This window comes from Melospiza georgiana, chromosome 9 (genome assembly GCF_028018845.1).
Source record: "Melospiza georgiana isolate bMelGeo1 chromosome 9, bMelGeo1.pri, whole genome shotgun sequence".
Classification (NCBI taxonomy): Eukaryota; Metazoa; Chordata; class Aves; order Passeriformes; family Passerellidae; genus Melospiza; species Melospiza georgiana.
The window spans coordinates 21890938-21913698 of NC_080438.1; the positions used below are offsets into that span (position 1 = coordinate 21890938).

At 47.8% G+C, this 22761-nt stretch overlaps 1 protein-coding gene across 3 annotated transcripts in view; it reads left to right on the forward strand.

Annotated features, from left to right (window-relative positions):
• The first annotated feature begins 8190 nt into the window (after positions 1 to 8190).
• The window catches only part of RNF220 (ring finger protein 220), a 209003-nt gene continuing 194432 nt past the window's right edge, over positions 8191 to 22761 (forward strand). For all 3 annotated transcript variants that reach the window (XM_058030483.1, XM_058030484.1, XM_058030485.1), the window contains exon 1: positions 8191 to 8815. In XM_058030483.1, the coding sequence (XP_057886466.1) occupies positions 8191 to 8815 (625 nt within the window). The remainder of the gene's footprint in view (positions 8816 to 22761) is intronic.

Consider the following 22761-nt stretch of genomic DNA (forward strand, 5'->3'; position numbering starts at 1 on the left):
AGTACATGAGGCTCCTTCACCCAGGTGCTTTCTTCCTGAGTTCAGAAGCTTGAAATGCACATTGTTTTATTTTGAAATTTAGAGTGTGAAAATAAGGAAATTGTTTATTATTGTTACTATTATTATTAATATTTCTAAATGTTTTATCATTCATTCCAAAGTCGTGCAAGAACCGTGTGTTACACCTGTCTCTGAAATGCTGCAGGAAGGATGGGTGAGTTTCAGCACAGCAAGAAGCAAACAATCACGATCTGCACTCAGTTCAGGCCTGAGGACACGCTTTGTGTGGTGCCTGTGGACATTCTTATAGGGGCTGGCACATTCGGTGATCCTGGAGTAACAGGTAAAGCCAGCCCATCTACTTTAGTGATGAGTCACTGCTTACACAGAGGTTGTTGGATGACACAAGCATGTGATCCCTCTTGCTGTCATACACAGAATACAGCCCAAGTGGTTGATGATGCTGACGGAGAGGACTTCTGTTTTCAGGGTATGTCACATAGCACAATTGTATCTTGAGAATGCCAGTGCAGAGTTAGAGAAGAGCCATAAAATGCTGTCCATACTACTTGGAATTATTTAGCAGTTGAAGAAAAAACACAAAACATTTTGCTCTTGAGCAAAACAAATCAGTCTATTGGATCAATGTTTGGTGTACTTCACAAGAAACAGCGAGACAAGTGTTTCTTTTGAGTCTCTATCTAAAACTGGCTCTTCCCTTTCCTATGGCAGGCAGTTTTTGCTCGGGACACTCCTAGGATTGGCAGGGAAGTTGCCTGTGGCCGAGGTGGAGGGTGTGTGCAGAAGGGTTTGTGCAGAGCTGCGACGTGCATCCAGGAAACATTAAAATAGCAGTGAGAGTGCCGTGCCTGCGTGCCGCAGCTGGGAAACACTGGGAGTGCTAAGTCCCTAATTTGCTCTCTGGCTCTGCTGTGGCTGTCTAAGGCAAGTTTGGGGATGATGCCTACCCCTGGAAGCCATGCCCATCCCATGCCAGGAGATGCCGCAGGGTACGTGAGGGAAGGCTGCGTCCCCACGGGCATCCCGAGGGGAGTCGGTGCCTCAGGGCCGGCAGGGGAGCGGGGCTGCCCCGAAGCGGGGGAGCGGCCGCCCGGGGGGCCCAGCAGCGTCCCGCTGCACTTGGGGAGGGAGCTGCCCGGTGGAAAATATGACCGATGCCAGATGCCAGGCGGGTGGGCGAAGCCAGCACGGCGGGGCTGGGAGGAGAAGCGGCGCCCCTGGGAGAGGAGCGGCTCCCGACGCCCCGTTTGGGCAACTCCGGGGACCAGGGCTGGCGGGCAGCCGGCGGGTGGGCGCCGGTGCTGGACTGCATTTCCCATGCTGCCCGAGTGCCCTAATGTATGCAGTGCTCAGCCCGGCTCCGCGTGTGTGAGAGTGAATGTGTGCGTGTGTGTGTGTGCGCGCGTGTGTGCGTGTGTGTGTGCGGCGGGAGCCCCTCGGAGAGTGGAGGCTCATTCACTGATGAGAGCCGGCACTGAGAGGCAGCACTGCTCCTTCCCTCGCACCCCCGCCGCCTCCCGCGCTGCTGCATGCGAGCGGCGGGCGGGCAGCGGGGCCAGCACGCCCGGGACTGCCCCGCTCCCCGCACGCCGCCGGCTCCGCGCAGCGCCCGCCGCCCCGCACCGTGAGTACCGGCCCCGCGCCCGCCCGGCCACACGCAAACTTTGCAGGGCAACTTTCAACCCCCCCTCCTGCCTCTATCCCAGCCCCCGCGCCCTTTCCCTCTTCCTCCTTCTCCCTCCCCAGCGCCGGGGAAGCCGGGCAGCTCGGCGGCGGCACGGAGCGGCGCCGGCCGCGGGGAGGGCCGGGTGGGTGGGGATCGGCATGGTAATGCCGAGGGGAAAGGCAGATAAAAGGGGCCCCCCCTCACCCTCGGCGAGCCCCGAGCTGCCCGGATCCTCCCCCCCCGGTGGCTTTCCGAGGGGGACCGGTAGCCGCCAGGGGGATCAGGTGCCGGGGACCGCCGCGGCAGCCGGGCTGGGGACCGCGCACGGCGAGGGGCAGCCCGGCCGGACCCGGGGACCGGCACAGATCCCTCGCTCCCAAATAGATAGCGTTTTTTAAACTCTTTTTTTCCCCCTTTTTCCTTTTTCTTCCTTATTTTTCGGTAGGGCAAGCCGGGCGGTTATTTCCTCGCTTCCCCCCGCTGCTCCCGGCGCTCGCTCTCTCCGCGGTCGCTCTGGGCAGCGACAATTTCATTTCACAGCAGCTGCAAAACAAAAACTTTTTTCAAAGGAAATAAACAGATCCACGCACCCACCCAGGGGTTTGTTGGTTTGGGATTTTTTTTTGTTTGTGTGTTTGTGGGGGGTTTTTTGCCTTTAAAATATACAAACTTAGTATTTTATTTTGCAATAAAAGTATCGGAGAGGAAAAAAAATACAAAATACAAAAACCAACCAAAACCCAAAACACCCGCCAGGGTTTCTGTGCGTTAGAGCAACACTGCCCAGACAGTCATTTTATTTACTGCGAAGCTTTCATTTTTGCTATCGCGCAGTCCCCGGGTGAACTTTACTTTTAAGCCGCCCCAAAATGCGCGATCCCCGCTCAAAGACCGATAATTTTTTTTTTTTTTTTTTTTGACCACTCGTTGTTAAGTCGCGCTTAGCTTAATTTTGGACGCGGCTGAAGTTTGTCCAACATCCTCGCCCCTCTTCGGGTCCTTCATCTTTAAAAGATTGCCGCCCTTGCCCCTGGCTGCTTCCAGGTAGGAACCAAGTGCCTGGATCTCACATGCGGTGTTGTTCTGGTTTTATTATTGCAGATAAAACAAAGGTAGAGAGGAGGTTTAAATTGGCAGCGTATTCAACGAATGTGCTAAAATTACTCCACATGTGAATGGCGTAGTTTGGAAAGCCAGAAGAGGTGAAAGGAATTATCCCTGTTTTTGCTTTAGGTTCTTTAGAAAACTTTCTGGATCATCCAGCGATGCGATCGAGAAATCGCAGGATTTTCTTTCTTTTAACCAACAACCCCAGCTCTAGACCAGGGAAGTCTGTAAATAGGTTGGAAGCATGGAAAATAATTCTTCACCTTCAGATCTAAATACATAAAAACCATCTGGTTGACCACAATGAAATCATTAGGAACTGTCTACTTAAAGAGTTGTATTGAATGCTTATCCTTCCACACAGGAAATGTGTATGGTAAGTGATTGTTGCAATAAATCCAAACAACTCTGGGCATCTTCGCGTTTGATGATCTTTGTAACTCGGGTTTTAAAAAGGAAGAAAAAGTGGAGGGGTGGAAAGGCGGCTCAAGGGGCTGTGCGGACAGGGCTGGCGGTGCCCCCTCCCGCTGCCCTCCCCGGAGCGAATCATTCCCGAGGCGGCGGGAGAGGAGCGGCCCCGGCTGCGTCCCGATCGCCGCTTCCCGGCGGGACCCGCGGGGCTGAGCCGAGCCGAGCCGGGCCGGGCCGAACCGGGCCGGGCCGGGCCCTCAGCCCCGGCCCGCAAACACCTGTTTAATGCGCCGGCGGGCAGCGCGGAGCGGCGGGGCTTGGCGATGTTGGTAGGCTGCAGCGCGGGGCTCACCCCCGACGGATTTTATTTTATTTGGGTTTATTGAACAATCTGCTCGGGCGGGAGAGACAACCCGGGGGCGGCGGGCGGGTGCGAGCCCGCTGGGCCGCCCGCGGGGGGCGTGAGGGGCCGTGAGGGGCCGTGAGGGGCCGTGCCCGGGGCCGGTGCCCGCCGGAGCGGGGCTGCCCCGGAGCGACGCCGCCCGCGGGTTTCGTTCGGATTTCGCCACGTCGGGAGCGGGGCCGGGAATGCGGGCCGGGGGCGAAGCGGCAGCGGACCCACGGGTAGGATGTGCGTTGGGATTTTTTTTCCTTCTTTCTCCGTTTTCCTCTTCCCCAAGCCCCGGCGCTTCCTCCCTCCGGCAGCCGCCGCCGCCGCGGGAGCGCCCTCCAGGCCCGGGGGCTTTTCCCCGTGGTTTTTTCTTTCTAAAAAACCCCAAAATTAAATTAAAATAAAAAAGAGGTTTACATTTTTTTTTCTCTGTAATTTCTGAAGAAGAAGTTTACAGCGAAACAGAAGCGGGCGCAGTCCAGGGCCGGGACCGGGACCGGGACCGGGGCCGCTCCGCCCGGCCCCGCCGCCGCCTCCTCAGCGCTCCCGATTTTTTTCCTTTCCCCCTTAAACCGGTTTCCACGGCAGCTGTCCGTGTGTGCGGCTGCAGTTGGCATATTTCACGCGTTGGAAAAAAAAAATTAACTGTTTTTCCTTTGTATCTTAATCCAATGATGAGAGCTCTCCTTTGTTGGCTTTCTAGCTTGCATTTGTTTTATTTATTATAAGGAAATCCAGTTTGGTTCAAATATATAATCCATTTGAGCACTTAAATCCCCAAACAGCTGGCATTATTTTGTTTTATAATCTTTGGCTTTTCTGCGCAGAGCATATTTCTAAATTCCTACTTGACATTTATGGGGAAAAACTTTTTAATGTAAATGGATACTGGGATTTTTTTTTTCCTGGGTATTTCCTAATTTATATGCATCATCAATTTTCCTGGATTTCCTAATGTTTTAATCTTTTTTCCCTCCCCTATAGCTTGTTAATTAATTTTTTTTTCCCAAGAAAACTTTTCTTTTTTTTTTTTTTTTTTTTCTGGAGGGAGAAAGACGTTAATTTGCCCCATTACTTTAATCTCTGGCATTTGGAAATGGTTGAGAGACCACAAAAATGCAACCTGTTGTAGAAACCAGAGTGGTGTGTTTTATTTATTTTAATCGATAGCAGAGAGGTGATTTAGTAATAGGAACTCTGAGTAACATTTAGTAAAAGATTTGCAGATCTGGTGGCTGTGTACGGGCTGTGCATGTGCTTGCATATGAGCGCGTTTCTTCGCAGGCTGATTAGCAAGTGGGTTTTACACTTACAACCAGTGCTCACTGCTGTTTTCTCCACTTGGTGGGTGTTTGTGGTGCCTGATAAATGCAGCTCTGTCATGGCTTCTCCTACTTTTATCAGACTTTCCTTTTAACTTATGCAGCACCATGCTACAACCTTTGTAAGCAGAGGATTCAAAACTAAGCCAGAGAGAACCGATTACTGCTTGTTTCTTGGTGAGAGATTTTTTTTTTTTATGGTTCAGAGCTGAAGGCTCTTGATACAATTTGCCTGGGTCGTGGCATGTTCAGCCTCGTTATTAGGAACATATACAATTACACAGGTAATTTGTGTACACCTCAAACAGGGTAGCTCTAAGAGCCAATAAGTATGCATATAGGCAACCATAAAAAAAAAAAAACAAACTAAAAAAATCAGAGTTACTTTTCAGTATGTCCATCTAACCTTCATACTTGGAAGACAGTTTATATAGCTTCCTAGATTGATCTCCACCCTCCCTCCCTCTGCTCCTTGTTTAGTTAATTCAACAAAGACTTTTTGCAATCTGTTTGGAGTTTGTCTGATGCCGTGGAAAAGTAGCTGCTGATTTATTTGGTTGCTTTTCGATTTCTGTCTCCAGCCCGTCTTTTCTCCTCCTTTCAGCGGGGATGTCAGCTGTTATTACTTCCTATTGATCCCTTTGCAAAGTGAGAAGTGAACTAAAATTAATGTCAATTCCACTGCTCAGATCAATAGCTGGAGTTATTTTAATCTGGATTTGCGCGAGGTGCTAAATTAAAAAAAATCAGCATAGAGGCAGAAAAGTAGCAGCTCCTCACTCCACCTGTGCCCACTGCCTTCCCAGCACCCAAATGTTCCCTCCAGCTGATTACCCTGCAATCCATATTTTTTTAATTAAGGAGGTCAGTTAGTTTTCTTATTTTTGGGTTCTGTATTTAAAGCTATGACATTTTGACATTAGGAGTGTATTAACGATAGATTTTCATAATGACTGCTCCGCCGCAGCCTAATCTGTCCTTGTTCCTGGGGGGTGGGGAGGTGCTGGGCGAGGAGGGAGCAGGAGAGAACGAAAAAGGAAGTGGGAGCTGAAAAAAAATTAAATTTGGCTGGCTGAGATATTGTAATGTGTTGATTTATTCCTGGTGTAATGAAGTTTGCAAACGAATAAACGGCCATAGTGATTCACAGTATCCTACAGGAGTGTCAAGTGTTGCGGCCAGATTACTAATTTATGAAATACATTTAACGTAATGGTGTGAAAGCACAAGTAAAAATAGAAAAGCAGGCAGAGGTGATTGCCTTTTTTTTTCCTCCTGGAAATCTGTGTTTTTCTGTGATTGCTCAGTTTTGCTTCCATGTGAATGATCGTTTATTTCTGAGAACAGTGGCTTATTTGCATGCATCTCTTTGAATATATAATTGTGTGTGTGTGTATATATCTTTATATTTACATGGTAATATAATCCCCCCAAAACTCTGAATTTGCCAGTGGCTGCAGTTTTCTGACCTCCAGGTTTTGATCAGTCTCATGTGGAGCAGCAGAGCAAGTGTGCCCAGGACTGCAGTGCTGACCAGGCTGCCCTTGGCATCCCTTGCTCTTCCTCTCCCCCTCGCTGTCTGTGGCAAGAACTCAACGAGAAAGTTATTTAAAATTTGGAAGAGAGCAAATCCGCTAATGCGAGATACATAATCTGGTAATTTAGCAATGATGTCTGTAAGGATGAGTGCCAAATGAGGAAGCAGAGAGATGATGTCCACTCATCTTCACAATTCATAACAGTCAGTGGAGCGGCTGGTACAGGATGGGAGAGAGGAAATGCTATCACTGAACTGCATTAAAGCCCCAGACTGGATTTCATACACTTTGTTAACCTAGGCTCCCTCATTCATGGAGTACAAAAGGCACTCCATTAGGGAGACACTCTTTCACTAAGTTTTATTTGAGATGTTTGACCCTCTGGATTTAAGAGGCACAATTTGTAACAGCTTTTTATTATTATATGATTTTTCTGGCCCTTTGAGCTCCAGCGGCTAGTATATTGTTTCAAAGTTACAGTACTTGTGTTTTAAGCTGGGTTGTGGGGCCTGAATGGCAGGCGGCGGAAGCTTAAAAGAAAAGGCATGAGATTGATTGGGGGAGAAAATAACAACACAAAAAGGCACTGCGAACTGGGGGAGATAGAGAAAGAAGGATTTTCCCTTCTTTCACCCTGGGAGGGGGTTGTGGCTGGGTGGGTGGTTGCAGCCAACCTGGGAGGCTCAGCAAGATGCGAGGCAGAAATTTTGTTAACATTTTCCTCTAAATGTTAATGGCACATCCAGGGCAGTTTACAAATCTACTTAAGAGTGAGTGCATTAGGAACTAAAATTACTGATCCATCCTCTCTTGTCCCCGACCCGAAAGGCAGACGCTCGCAGAGATCAGATGGCAGAAGCACCCATTATGATTTTAAATATTGTCAGAGACGCCAGGCGTTTTACAGGGGAAGTCTCTTCTCCTTTGCTCTCAGGGACCGCGCGTGCACGCGTGGGTGTTTGCGTGGGTGTTTGTGCGTTACACAAACCCACCGGGACAGCCACATTCCTACATTCCAGTGGTGTGCATACATATGTATGATGGTATCATGTACTGTGTGTGCAAGCACACATCTACCCATATGTACTGTGAGAGTGAGAGAAAATACGTGTCAGCTACGTACGTCTCAAGCATCATGTACAGTTCTAACATGTGTACTGTCTGATTTGGGTAACTGGGTACAATGGACATTTTTATGTTGGTTCTACACCCCCAACCCCCAAGCAAGTAGCAGGGTGTGTGCATGTGGGGGTTTTCTTAAGTTTATTGCTGTTATGTATACGTGCCGCTTGCCATATAAAATTCCACTTATAATTTGGAGTTACCGTGTTAATTTTAGACTGAATATTTTTTATTAGTGCATTATTAAATCTGCATGTTATTATGTTTGGTTTGCCTTTCATTCATCTGCACTGGATGATACCCTTTAACCTGGAGGGCCAGGGCTGACTCCACTAGTGTGTGAAGTTGTCTATTGATTTTCTTGAATGAGAACAGTGGCGCATCTCCGGCCGGTGGCTTGTAACACATGTGGCCACTCTGCTGCTGGAGCATCCCGGAGAAATGAGCGCAGAAACCTAATTGGTTGTGTTTTCTTTCCCTTTCTGTTTCCTTGCAGCGTTCAAAGGGTGATGATGCTCCAGTAATTTTCCCCGCTCCATTCCTAGGCATCGCTCTGCTTTCCTTCCGGGGAAGATCGTTCTGCTTGTGATCCTGCTGAGGAAAGAGTCTCCGATGGACTTACACCGGGCAGCATTCAAGATGGAGAACTCACCCTATCTCCCCAACCCACTGGCCTCCCCAGCACTGATGGTTCTCGCCTCCACTGCCGAAGCCAGCCGCGATGCTTCCATCCCCTGCCAGCAGCCGAGGCCTTTTGGGGTCCCTGTGTCAGCAGATAAGGACGTGCACATTCCCTTTACCAATGGCTCATATACTTTTGCCTCCATGTATCACCGCCAAGGCGGGGTGCCGGGGGCATTTGCGAACCGTGACTTTCCTCCATCCTTGCTTCACCTTCACCCCCAGTTTGCACCCCCCAACCTGGACTGCACCCCGATCAGTATGTTGAACCACAGCGGCGTCGGCGCTTTCCGCCCCTTTGCGTCCACTGAAGACCGGGAGAGCTACCAGTCGGCCTTTACGCCGGCCAAGCGCCTGAAGAACTGCCACGACACCGACTCACCCCATCTGCGCTTCTCGGACACCGATGGGAAGGAGTACGAGTTTGGCACGCAGCTCCCCTCCAGCTCCCCTGGCTCCCTCAAAGTTGACGATACAGGGAAGAAGATATTTGCTGTTTCTGGCCTCATTTCTGACCGTGAGACCTCATCCAGTCCCGAAGACCGAAGTGACAGATGTAAGTACCTCTGTTGACTTGGTGGTTCTTTAATTGTGCCTTGTTGAGATACGCAACAGGTGATTGCCCTGCAGTGCATGAGACTTGCTGGAGGCTGAGGCAAAGCAGCCTTTCCTGCCTGCTGAGCTCAGCCAGGCAGTATTGCCTTGTTCTTCCAAAAGGATATTGACAGATTTTAAGGTGAAGTGCTCTTGAAGGAAACTCACCTTCCAGCACATCGCTGGAGAGGTGATGTTGACCTTGCAGAAAGCTGTCCATGCACCAGTGTGAGGCCATAGGTGCTGGTACATGTATAAGTGTAAACAGGGATGCAGCTGGAATGTGTAGCTAGGAACTTTTCCAGATCTTGCAGCAAGCATGTTCCCCCTTCTTCTTCAGATGTTTCTTTCTGACCTTTTCTTCATGAACACCATTTTTAGAGCAAATGCATTACCAATCGTCACAATTCATGCCTCAGCTTAGGACAAAATTACCTTTTCCTCTGGTTAACTTTAGAATATTGTTGGCCACTGATCTCCTTCTTTAAGACAAATACAAATTGTTTTTACAATTCAGTAAGTTGTTGCATCACTTGCCTTCTCTGAGTATTTCCCCCATTTTCGTGCCCATTGAAAGGTGATATGCTCTTTCGCAGGCCAATTATTGGACTGAAGGAACCCGGTCCACTTGTTCATGACTGTAACTCCCTGTTCCCCCATCACTTTGTCCCTTGTGGAGCTGCCCACACAGAGGGGCAGAGCTGTCTTAATGAAGGGCAGTCTTCCAGATTTGCAGAGCTGGCAGGTGACCCACGATGGGGAGTGGTCTGGGGTCAACAGAGCGTGGTACCCCAAGGAAGAGCACTAACTTATGATTAGAGTTTTCCTGTAAACCCAGACATGTAATCAAGGAGTGAGTGGTTTGCTTTTCACATGGGCTCCTTTGTTCTGTTGAATTTTATTAATAGAAAACAATTTTATTATTGTTGTTGTTTGTATTATTACTTTTTTCTTTTAAACAAAAACCTGCTGCTCTGTTGCTTCCTCTCCCTTTCAGATGTGATTTTTCTTCTCCCCTTTATGATACCAAGGAGAGTAATAGAGACATTGTGGCTCTCTCTCCCCTGTCGGCGCTGCTTCCTCAGGCTGTCTCCTTGAATTAGGCACTGTGCTAACTTACCGGCGCTAAAAGACATCTGCCTAAACCCAGCGTACCTTTTCAATAAAAGTCATCATAAAATCAACCTGCCTTTTAAATCCATCGCTCTTTGGTTTTGAAATATGCTGCAAGTGTGTCTTTTATTGTCGGCATTTGCGAGGGTAGGACAATTCCCACTGATGGCAGGAGCTGTGTATTTCTTGCAGTACCGGTGTGATCTCTTGTGTCTCTCCCCCTTCTCCTTCTGATCCACCCCCGACCGTGCTACTTTTTGTGGTGTGAGCTCCTTTCATTGTTCAGAATCTCCTCTCCCTCCTTTTGGGTCTGTAGGAAAGGTGGCTGTAGGTGGGAGCGCGTGTGGATGTGTGGAAGCTGGTAATATAATTATCCATGGGGGAGGCAGGTGAGATGGCAAGGCTTAGAGACATCTTTGTTGATGCTCTTTCTCTTATCGATATAACCTGGCTGGGAAAATTCAGCTTGCTCAAAGAGTACTCCGAGAGATAGCGGCCGAGGAGAGGGTCCGCTGGCTAAATGAATTTAGAGCACATCAGCTGCTATGGATCTTGCTGGCAAAATCCTGTCAGATACCCCATTTAAAGAAGTAAATCTGCTAAATGAATTAGACCACATGGAGCACAGCTGCGGACAGACAGACGCACCCGCATCCATCGCCGTGCCTCGCCCTTGCCAAGAGCGCGTGCCGAGCGCGGGTCCGCTCCTGCTGGGAGCTGACGGGGCTTTGCACTGACACAGGCACAGGCTGACACCGAGTGCCAGTGCTGCTGCCAGGGCCGTGGCAGAGGAAGTGGAATAAAAACTTTGCGGGCAGCTTGGGAAACTTGGGCAGAAGTGGAAGGTGTTTTGTTGTATTTTGTTAGCATGTTAAATTTCTTTAAGATGCTTTTCTGCACGGTAGAGTAGAGCAAATGCAACGCCCCTGATACTTCATCTACACTAAAATTTTTCTGTAATTACCAGGATGATGTACACTAGATACGTCTGTTGGCTCTGTATCATATTCCCATCACACATAGATACCCCACGATGGAAACTTCTCTCCATTAAGACAGCGAGTTTATTTGGTGTGTGCATACACACGTATGGGTGTGTTTGCTGAAGGCTGAGAGCAAGTTGTGGAGCTTTTAGAGGATCCTAATGGTCTTTGATGCTGGCCATCAGAAAAGAGGAACTCCAGAAGTGAAGAATTTGAGGGATCGCAGTTTGCAGATAGAATGGTGATCCTCTTTTGCATTAGCATTTGCAGATACATTTTTGAATCTTCCGTAGAAATGTGTACTTTAGGGGTTTGTTCTTTCTGAGGAGTTTTGTGGATTCCTTGTGTCACTGTTACATATAACCCTCTGTAAAATCTGCCTACTTGTGCTCTTTATGGAGCAGGTAGGTGGCTGTAGCTTCAAGGTAAAAATGTAATTAGGCTTTTCTATGACTGCAAGGAAAAATTGTAAAATTTTCTTAGATCAGCAACACCTTCCCATGTCTAATGGGTGTTTTTCAGGTTTGCAGAGCTTCACTGTTTTGGTGTATTTTTCAGATTGCTGAAAGGGTTTGTGTTACATGGAAGCTGAATTACTATGATTGCCCTGTGTGGTCTTCAGTTCCACTGTATGGGAGCCTTTCTTGAATAGATCATTAAAATACTTGTTTCACCTCATAGCTTAAATGGTGATTTTCTAGAGAAATTCCCTTCCCCCCCCCCCTTTTTTTTTAATAAAAATGCAATCACTGAGTTTTAATTTCCCTGAAAAATAGGTTTTTACTTGGAAGGCTTTGCAAGAAAACAAGGATCAAAGTGAGACAATTGCACATCAAGGAGTGTTTGGAAGGTGCTTATTTAGTCCTCTGCAGCATGGCAGGAAAGTCTCAGCCTGCTTTCACCGGTGGAAGAAATTAGCAGAATTCAGTAAAATTATTTGTGATATGTTCCAGAGTACTCCAGATTGGCACCTGGCCCCATAAGAGAGATATTCATGCAGTAGAGGTTGCTCAGCCCTTTGCATAAACCTTTCCTTACTTTTAGAGCAGGATGGTGCTTGGACCCATAGCCTGCATCCCACAAAGGGACAACACCTTTGGGGTGCTTTTGGGTGGGACTGCACTCTCTGTTAATCAGCAAATTGGGCTGAGATGTCTGCATTTAGGTAAGTTGTCTCTTGCTGTAAAATGTGAGTATTCAGGACATCCAGAGGGATAGAGTATACAGGGAACATGTGGAAAAGTGGAGCCTTTCCAGGGATAAGCAGACATACCTTGTACTGGATGGGCCCATTCCCTTAGGTGCTTACTGAGAAAAATAATGCCATTTGTTAGAGTTTAGGAGCTTCTTGTAAAGCATGTGTTAAAGGCACTGGAAGACATATTTTATGGGTTTGCTTTAATAAGCGTGCAATAATTGAGATTCCTAGAAGGACTGGAAATAAATGCCATGTTCCTTTCTGCAAAAGAGATCTATAGCCCTATTTTAAAATCAGAAGGAAAAAAAACTCCTGTTTTTTTTATTTCTAATGAAACCTGTCTCAGTGTCCTTCAGTCATAGTACCCAGTTCCTGTGGCATTGCTTTCCCACAAAGTGGCAGGCAGAGGTTGGTGCCAAAGTGGGACCTCCTGGCAAAGGGCTGGACCTCGTCAGAGCAGAGACCTCCCTGCAGGGCTGTGCCCCAGCCTCCCTGGGACCACAGGAGATGGTTTCCCATTACTGCCTGCTGCTTGGTCTCCATCACGTGTTGTCTGTGACTAGTGCTGTGAAGGTGATCTTCTACATCCTGGCCACTGATTCAGTTTCCATCCTCTGGCCAGAGCCTGGCTCTCCAAGTCTCAGTTTCCCTGCTCCTGCTGGTGGCCCTTGCCCAGCTCCGGCTGTGCCCAGGAGATGAACATTTGAGCTGGGAGCAGGCTGGGTCCTTGCTCGTCCCTTGGGTCTGCTGAGGGTAGTAGAAGTGATTATATTAACATTATTTCGATTATTATTATTTTTGATAATCATATTTCACCTTGGACACAGTTTGTGCTGCAACTGATTTCATGTCTGCAGGAGAAGTTGTGTGATGTATTCGTGAGCTCTTTGTTACACTTTGGGGTTTTAAAGAACATCTCTAGCATGGAGTTAGTTTTCCTTTTGAAACAACTGGTTTGTTATTGATCAAATGTAAATTGCACTTCAGGTGACGGACATCATGGCCATGATGACCACAGCATGAATTCCTGAATAATGTGGTGCTTTGGAAATCAGATCAGGGGCTGTCTGTGCAGTCACCCACCTGCTCAGACCCGTGCTGGGATTTGTGTTATGACCTATGTAGAGAGCTGTGTGTGTCTATGTACATGTGCTGGAGGGAAGAAGGTTTTGGTTTTTTGCGGAGGAACAACGGATTGGAGGGGGAATGCACATGTCCACACATCCATTGCTCACAACTCTTCCCTCTGGGATGCACCGCTCTCAAGGCTGCTAAAATTTGGGGTCTAATGTGAAGTTATGCTTTGTGGCTAAATCATATTCAGCCATGATCATGGGAAATTGCAAGTTCAACTCTGCTTGTGAAATAATGAACTAAATCGAGTGGAATGTTTCTTTCTGTTGTGCAGTGCCCTGCGTGATGTAGGAGTGAAGAAGCAACAGTGGAATTTTGGAAGGGCTGGGCAGGCAGATGGGCAGTAGCAGGGATGACGGCCATGCATCCATCCCTGTTGCTCCACCAAATACACACCATCCTTGTGGAGGAAAGTGTGCCGCATGGAGGTCTTAGAGCACACAGCAATCACCTCCTTTTCCTGCTTTTCTGGCAGCAGCCTTCCCTCTCCTTCTGCAAACTGTTGCCGAGACTCCTTTCCGTGCTGTTCGGCTTAATTGTCTTGTCGGGATAAAGAAATGTTTGAACAGTTAAAAGTGGGGAAGGGCTGGATGGGAGCAGCCCCTGCCGGCTGCGGGGCCATCTGGCCTCCCTTGGATCTGCCGGTCTCCAGTTTATATTTCTCTTTCTGTTATTTGGGGCTATCTGGCGCACTCGGAATGCCTAATCACCATGGTGAGAGGAGGGATAGGGCTGCCTCCCCTTCCCATCAATTGTCATGCAGACCCCGGCCGGGCGCTGCTCCTCGCAGCCCTCATTTGCTGTCCTCGCCCGCTCTCGGCAGAAGGATGGCTTTTAATTGATCGTTTGAGGGGGAGGGCTGGGGCTGTTTTCTCCTCCAAAATGTTTCCCCGTGCAGCCGGTGCCATCCGGCCGGCCTTCATGTCATCTCTGCCATGCCAGAGATGCCTCGTGCCCCCTCTCTTCCTTTTTGGACTCCCCAGGAGCTGGTGTAGCCGCTGTCTTCGGAGTGCTGAGCAACACAGAAATGTTATATTTATCCATCTCCTGCTGGAGAGATGGGCACGGACGCAGCAAACATTTATCGCTCCCCTTTTGCCCTGCGCGCCTGGATGCTGGCAGGAGGGTACTTACTGTACAATTGCAGGGAAACCCCCCCCCCCCACCTTTCTCAGCATTTCCCATCAAAACCACGGCCTGCAAACCACTGTCCAAACCTCGCTTTTCGAGAAGGAATGAATCACATGAAATCCCCAGCCCCATCGATCAGGCCGGGCCGCTGTCAGAGGGCTGCGGCAGGAGGAGCGCGGGCAGACTCGGCGGCTGCCGTGCTGGGCTGGGATCGGGAATCCTGACCCCGGGCATGCCTGGGAGTCGCGGTTCCCCGATCCCCAGCGCGGAGCAGCGATGCCTCCCTCACCGCCGAGCGTGCCGCCTTGGTATCCTCTGACAGAAGGCGCTAGGCAAGGGCAAAGTATTAGTATTATTAATATAGTACAGTTAGTAGAATATTATGAACTATTATAAATCATTACTGCTAAACTACAGTTATTAAAGGAAATGACCAAAGTGCACTTTGCGAGCCAGGATCTCTGACAGTTAAAACATTGTTTTATTATTTTACTTGCTAACTTGCAAAAATTCGAGAGTTAGCAACAGTTTCCTGGTTGATTGGTGGTGATTGCATAAGGAATGGGGAGAAGCAGGGGGGAAGGTGAACATTTCAGGAGGGAGAGAATAAGCATTAGTGCCTCTGTGATTTATTTTCCTTTCCTTGATATTTTGAAGGTCTTGAAAGAAAGAGGCATACTCAGGCACGGGCCTAATCCTGCTCTGTAGGACTGAAAGTGTTCAAGGCAACAAGGTCTTAATGTTTCTGGAATTCCCCAATGAAAAAAATAGAAGTGAAGGTGTTAGTGAATTGCTGCTGGTTGTTATTTGTTTGATATCATTTAGACAAGTCCCATTAAATGCTAGCAGCAGATTCATTTTTTTCTCTTTGTTTGCCTTCCAAGGAGTAGAAAACAGACATAATTATATTTTACGTGAGACTGTAAGATTTCCTCTCATCTCTTTTTTCTGGCTAATATCTGCAGCTATAAAATAAATTCTTTTTGTGCATACATGGTGCTAGACTGAGGTAAATAACTGTCATCTAAAATCTGTCTAACCTTAATCTGCATCAAGAGCACTATAGAGAACTGTACCCATTTGTATAATATTAAGCTTTATTTTTTATTATGGATTTCTAATGCAAATTCATAGTGGGAATGAAGTTGTTTTCTTTTAATACCGTATTCCAAGAAAAGCAGCCATTGATAGCAAATTGGGATGATTTTTATCCTCTGGTTCATGTCATTGGTGGTCTTCTATCATGTCAATGTGCCTGATAGCCTGTGAATGTTTCACCTCTCTTCTTCAGGGTGGAATAGCAGATTTGGGGACTTTTGAGGACATTTTTCAGCTATGCAGAGCAATTGAAATTCTTCAGAAATAATGGATTTCTATTTGGGAAATTTAATATAGGATTAAATTTCAGCATCATCTGGAAAAGGGCACGTGCATCTTTGTAAATTTACACATGTAAGCTGTATATGCCTCTTTCTCCCCTTCCATGCAACATCACTGTTTGCCTGCTTGGCTTTGCTGGTCTGAGTATAGAAACTCACAGGTGACAGAATTTGGGACAAATTCATCACCACAAATTCAGGTTTTTTTACAACTGAATTATTTTCCTGCTGTTGTGTCAGGTATTGGGTATTTGCTGGCCAGATTGACCCAGCCCTCAAGTCAAGGAAAGCTCCGGCTGAAAAAGTACTGCTGGGTTTGGTGCTATCTGTATCTGTCCATTTCATCTTTGTTCTGTCCTTTAAAAACATGAGGGTGGTCGTGATAATCTGAGAGTTCTTCTTAGCCATCACTTTCTTCTCTCATTTGGTGTCTTGAATTGCAGCAGTGGCCTGAGCAACAGAAGAGGGGGAAAAACAATGCTGAGGAGGAGCAAAGCAAGGAGAGATTTATTGTCCTAAACACAGATAACATGGGAGGGAGTCTTGCTGAGAGCAAAACTGCTTGTGGAGTTCAGGTGTGGGACACTTCCATCGCATTTTTCCTCACTCGGGACACAGTTTCTAATCAGTATTGCTTTAGAACATCCATTTCTTGCTAACTTCAGATTTCAGCTTTCTCACTGAACTGCAGAGCAAGAATGTGTTTTGTGCTTTTTCTTGTGAATCCTGGGCTGCTCTGAAGTAGGAAAAGGAAGGCACCAAGTGTCTCCGGATACCCCTAAAAGCAAGAGCTGGAAACTGTGTCCTTGGTATCCCCCAACAGCACTGAATCTTAACTATATCTTGCCAGAGTAACCACATGATGTTTTCAATTTAGAAGGCCCCAAGAGCTTCTGCACATGAGCTTTTCTCAGGTGCAGTCCTTAGCTTACCTGGGCTTTCTCAGTGTGCAGTGCCACAGCCCTGGGCAGGGGGAGGCTGGCAGGACACATCCAGCTGGGCTGCCTGGCAGGGCTGGCTCCCCAAGCATGGGCTTGCTCTTTGGGAGGCAGGTGGATGCTTCCTGGCACTTGTATGGAAACTAAATCAGAAAGCACTGGGAAGAGCAGCTGGGGTGAAGGCTCCCTGTGACAGCCTCCCCAAAAGCAATTGGTTTTGTAAACAGAGCAACAAGTGAAAGGGCACTGCCCTGAAGGACCCATTTCTTCCTACTGGGATTTTTGGGACTTTGATTTAAATTTAGGTATTTTTAATTTAAAATGGCTCAGCCTTTTAATCTGATTTTTCTATTGTTTTTCTGCGCTTTAGGAAACAACTTGCAAAGCCATTTAGAATGTGAAATGGTCTGTCCTGTAGCATCCCTCGCTATCAGGAGGCATAGGATAATCATCCCTCATTGCAGAGAGCCTGCTTTGGCAGTTGTGCAGGGATGAGAAGAGATCAGGGATGGGAAGAGACCCAGCACAGATCACAGCTCTGCCTTGTTCTCCAACCTGACTTTCAATATTGAAGATTTCTTTAGGAGTCAGTCCTGTTTGGGGGGATGCTCCACAAAATTCCTTACTGGAGGCACCAGGTGAGCTCCCATGGGATTCAGGAGGTGATGTGAGAGTGTTTGTGAGTGAGACAGCAGGAGGGTGAGTGACACCCTGGGTGCTGCACCTCTTATCAGGGGGCCTGGCCGTGCCACAGCAGAGCTGCCCCGCTCCCAGCCCAACCTTTGGCCTGTGCAGGCTGGAGGGAGCCTTGTCTCCTGTCAGTGTTTGCAGCGTGGGCAATCCCACAAGGGCCATCTCCCCATGGCTGTGGATAGGTGGAAAGCCTGGGAGCTGGATATCAGTGCAGGTCACAGGGATCCAAACTCCACAGCACCATCGAGGGGGCTGCAGAAGCTCATTTTCTTCCCTTGTTTATTCTTCTGATTGCAAACCAGCCTCACTTCATATTTCCAGCACTATAGATGGGAGATAAGCCTCTAGCAAAGTCCTCAGCCAGGGTGACAGCTTTTACCTCCTGAGCCCTTGTCTTCAGCTTCCCTGAGGAGGCAGCTTGACCACTGATGCTTTTTTTTTTTTTTTTTTTTTTTTTGCTGGGGAGATGAAGGAGCAATCAGTGACCTGGATAACCCTGTGCTGAAAAGGAGCAGAGGAACTTAATGGTTACAATCAAAAAGTTGCCAGCCTGAGTGGATTCATACATCAGGAGGTGCCCCTTAGAGGAGAGAAGGGGAGAATGGGCAGTCAAATTCTTACAGCCCTGCTTCTTTGCCCTCAGATTTGCACTTTGCTCAGCATGCAGCCTGTACAGGACAGCTGGCATTGCTCCTGCCAGCTCTGCTCCTCGGGACTGGCTGCTGCCGTCTGTGCTGCTCCTTCCTTTCTGCATATTTAGGTTTGTGCACAAAAGTGTTGCTCTCAAAGAGCTGTTTTGATTTTGGAAGGGGGGAGGTGATGGGCAGCCTGCCTTCACTGCAGATTTGGGACTAATGTGTTCAGGGAAGCTGTGTTGAAGGCGCTGGGACATTCAGTAGTGCGGGGAGCAGGGCATCTGCAGACCAGAAATTTAATGTCAGCAAGAGGTGTTAGAGAGAGTGTGAAGTAAAAAAATGCTACAAGTTATTTCTGTCTTAATTTGGCCAATGTGTTGTGTCCAGTCCCACATTTGGTCCAGGACTGAAATAAGTATGATGATATTTGGATCAGGACTAGGATATACTGGAAAAAGTAAGCTATGAAAGTCTGCAGATCTCTGTCTCCGTTAGCCAGAAGTAATGTTCCCACCATCTCGTTATTTTCCCCTCTTAAAATGAAAACAATGAGTTAACTGTGGAAACAGGGGAGGATTGTATTAGAGCAAGACAGAGCTGGGCAGAGAGAACTTGCACTGGCTTCACTGGCGTGTAACAGAGATGTTGTGGGTGTAGGAGCCTGGGGAAGCTGTGTATGGTGTTACCCGGATCAGCCCCCAGGTTTGTGGCACATCTCAAGGAAGAAAGAAACTCAAGCTAAAAAAACCCAAAAGCTTCCCCTTTGGGCATCTCTTTGGGAACACTGTGGGGACCCAATGTGTGTCTCCCACCTGGGCGCCCACCCCGGGGCGTGGGCACGTGCTGGTGGAGGCTGGGGAAGGTTACGGTGTCAATGAGAAACATCTGTGTGTGTGTTCTCCCAGATGTTGCCAGTTGTGTCTGGCTTGTTAGCTGCACCTGGGCAGAGAAGAAAAGGAAACCCCCGGGTGGTGTGATGGATTTTGCAGAGGCTGGGAGGAGAAGGCAGTTAGACACCACTTGCTGATAGTCCCTCTGCTATGTACTCAGGTGGCTCACTGACACTTGGGTGATCCAGGACCCACATTTTTCTGCACCTAAGGAAATGTGTCATCAACTCGTCACATACCTATTCTCTTACTTGTGTTGCTCGTTTCTAGCCTGACTGGTGGGGGGTGTTGAAGATGAAGGACACAGTTATTGGCAGAGCTGTGCGTGCCTAATCCTCGCAGCCATGCGGAGCAGGAAGAGGGAAGGGCTGCCTGGGCAAAGCTCTGAGCACAGGTTGTGCTTGTGCTCTGGACTCTATTGACCTTGGACAAGCAGAGTAATTTCTCAGTGTCTGTCTCTAAAGCAGGGATTATGATATTCTCCAGCTGAGGGTGGTTGTGGTCATGTTTTGTAGTGCCCAGATCCTCGAGCAGTGGTCATAACCGTGGTGCCTGGATTGAAAAGGCTGCGTAGGGGGAGGGATGGAGGCTTGTTTAATAAACATGACAAATAGGATTTTTTTTCTGAGGAAACAGTTGCCAAATATTTTTTTTTTAATGCAACTTGGATGAACAGCTGAAATCAGTGTCTAGGAATAGTAGAGAAAGAATTTGGGGTAAAAATTTGGAGTAAGGTAGATAAAAGTGAGAGATAAAAGAAATAATGCAGGGAAGGATGAGTAATCAACATTCTTGGAGTGAAGCGCAAGCTCTGGCTTCCTTCCTGAGCAGTAAAATAAAATTTTAAAAAAAGTCTTTAGAACAACAAAACTCTGGACGCGCTGGTTTCCTTCCTGACAGGCCCAGCCTGGTGGTGTTTCGATGAGTCCTCATTGGCAACCAGGGCTGATCTAAAGGCCAAAGGCAGAAAGATGGGGGGGAAGGGAGAGGGATTTAACTCCTTGAGCTCTGCTGGAAAAACAGAGATCTCCTGCTTTGTGTGGGTTCCCTTTGCTGTTGCTGGAGTACAAATAGCGCTCACTGTGGCTCAGAGGTCTGAGAGGCGATGGGGTGACAGGGTGGTGGGTATATCTCCCCAGGGGCTTGGTCACAGTCAGATTTTACAAAACAAAAGTCAGTATTTTTAATCCTTGTGGACAAAATTCCTAGGTCTGTGAGTGGTACAGTATGACACAACAGCACCAGGGAGCAGCAGGGGAGTGGACTGGTCACTCTGCTGTTGCCATCTCGAGGATGCTCAGTTTAATTGTGGCACCCAATTTATAGCAAAGTGCTGCTCCAGTCCCTTTTGTCAGCACATTTCCTGGCTAGGAAGGAGCTGCTGGGTGCAGGATAGCCTGTCGTGCCCCAGAGGCTCTGGGCAGCTTGCGGGGAGCTGGGAGTACGGGAGGGGAGGCTGTGTGTGCTCTAGACAGGTTGAATGGCTCAGGCAGAGCTTGTTTTGCAGCTAACTCTCTGAGCCTCGCCGCTCTCTGCAGGGTTCCCCTCTCTGAAAGGTCGAAGCTACTTCTTAATTCTCAGCAGCTGACAAAATATTTATTTTCAGGTACTTAAAATATTATAATTTGAAGTGGAGTCCAGCCCCTGGCTGGAGTTGAGCTTTTGTACTAACAGCTTCAGTGAAATGCCTTTTTCCTCCTACAACTTGCCAACAAATGCTTGGAAAATAATTGTGGGACAGTCATCCTTTTAGTGAGCAGATCAAGAAGATTTGAGACTTGCCAGAGACTTTCAAAGGACAGGCCAAAGGTTCAAGTTGTTGCCAGTTCTATTTGTCTTAGCCTTTATACTTACTTGTGTGTCATTAATTTCATCAAATGTCTGTGGGTAAAAGGCACCCAGCAGGCTGCTGCTTTCGCTGAGCTCTCTGGGTGTACTTGGACACCTCTTGGGAAATAAGCCCACCTTTTTGTCTAGGGAGAGAGATTAATCCCAGCACAGCTGTAGCAGAAAGAGGCTTACCCACTAACCTGACACAGAGATGGCTGAGCTGGGGGGGCAGAACCCTGCTGTCTTCTCTGCAGCCTTTTTTTAACCGGTTGTGGCAGAGACAAGTGAATAGGGATGTGCATATGAATGTGCTACTGTACCTACAGCTCTTATAGAAACCATCAGAAATAAAATGCCACTCTTGAATTTTCTGGAAGTTACAGAAATGAGGGCTCAGCAAGAAGGAAAAGCGAGCAGAGGCCAGCCAGACGGGACCTCAGTGTCCTGGGTCTCGTTCCTGGCCCTGCTGTTGGGTCCTTGGGATGATTATCTATGTTTTGGGTTGCTGGCAGGCTGTTCTGCCGATTTTGGTAGGCAGGGCATCACTGTTGAGCTCTTTACAAGGGCTGTTGTTGCTAGATTAACAACTCTGTTGGCACTGTCCTCTCCTGGGGGCCATGCAGCAAAAAGAAGCAGGGACAAGGCTGTTTCCCCAGCAGGGTCCCTGCAGGCAGAGCTTCCCTGCCCTTCTCTTGTGCTCTTGTGCTGCAAACCTCTTTCCTTGGTGCTCCCATCGCTGCCTGCATCCTGACAGCTGCTTTCCTACCCTTTCTGCCCCAGTGCAGACGGCCAAGCACATTAATTTTTCGGCAGAAGTGTTGTAATAATTAGGCAGCTCGTCGGAGGGTTTAGCAGTACTTAACCAGATGTGAGAAGGCTCTTCCCATGGTCCCTGCTCTCTCACTGGGCTCCAGCCAGCTGCCTTTTCCCGCCTGCTCAGGTTGCCTAGAAAGGGCTGCCCTGGCTCCTCTTGCCTCTCTTCTTATGTTAAACACTCATTTGTAAAGGAGAAAGAGGGAGGGTGGAAATCCTTGGGCTGTTTGGGAGAAGAGCAGCAAAGAATTAAAAGCAGACACCTGCAGCGCTTGGATTTGAGACCTGCACCATTAACTCTTCCCAGGGCAACATCCCCCAGGCTTGTGGCCCTTCCTTTGGTGCAGCCAGGGACACATGGTGGGATGCAAGGGCTGGAGTGGGTGGTGCTGCTATCTAGGGCTCCAGACAGCTCCTTGTCATATATAATCCCCATCAAGTTTTATGTATATATAAATATAATATCTCTTTATGCATGTGAAAATAATCCCCATATCCCCTGCCTCAGTTTCCCTCCCTGCCCTGTAGGGATGATGCTATTTCTCTGCACTCTGTGCTCTATAACCATTTATACACACGGCAGTAGTATTATCACTAACAGGGTTTTAAAACTAGGTTGTAGTAAACTGTATTGTCTGCCTAATCCATATTAATGGCAAAAACTGCTGCAGACAGGATATTGGCCTGGATGGCCCTTGGATTAAGTCACTCTGACAATTGTTACATTTCTATGGTAAAGTTTTATAAATACACACTGACACCATATATTAGGTTTAAGAAAATCCATATACAACCTATAGATTTCTGGTTATAAAGAGAAAAAAATGTATTAAATCAGCAAGACCAAGGGAGCAGACAAGATATAAAAATGATACTGTATTATGCTGGAACTTATTGAAAATCCCAGTGCATCTTTTTTATGTAAATGGTAAATTCTTTTCTATGTTCTGAATATGTTTCTTAATGTGTGTCACGTACCAGAATAGTAGCATGAACAGAGTTGCAAATACGGTGTGTGTTTTATTGTGAGTATTATACTGCATAGCAGAGTGAGGGTGTTGAATGCTGCAGTCAGTTATATACAGCTGTAAATGGGAGCTACCTGCTGTTCTCTATACAGCCAGCTGCATATTTATTAGTAAATACCAGTCTAGGTAAAAGAAAAATAAAA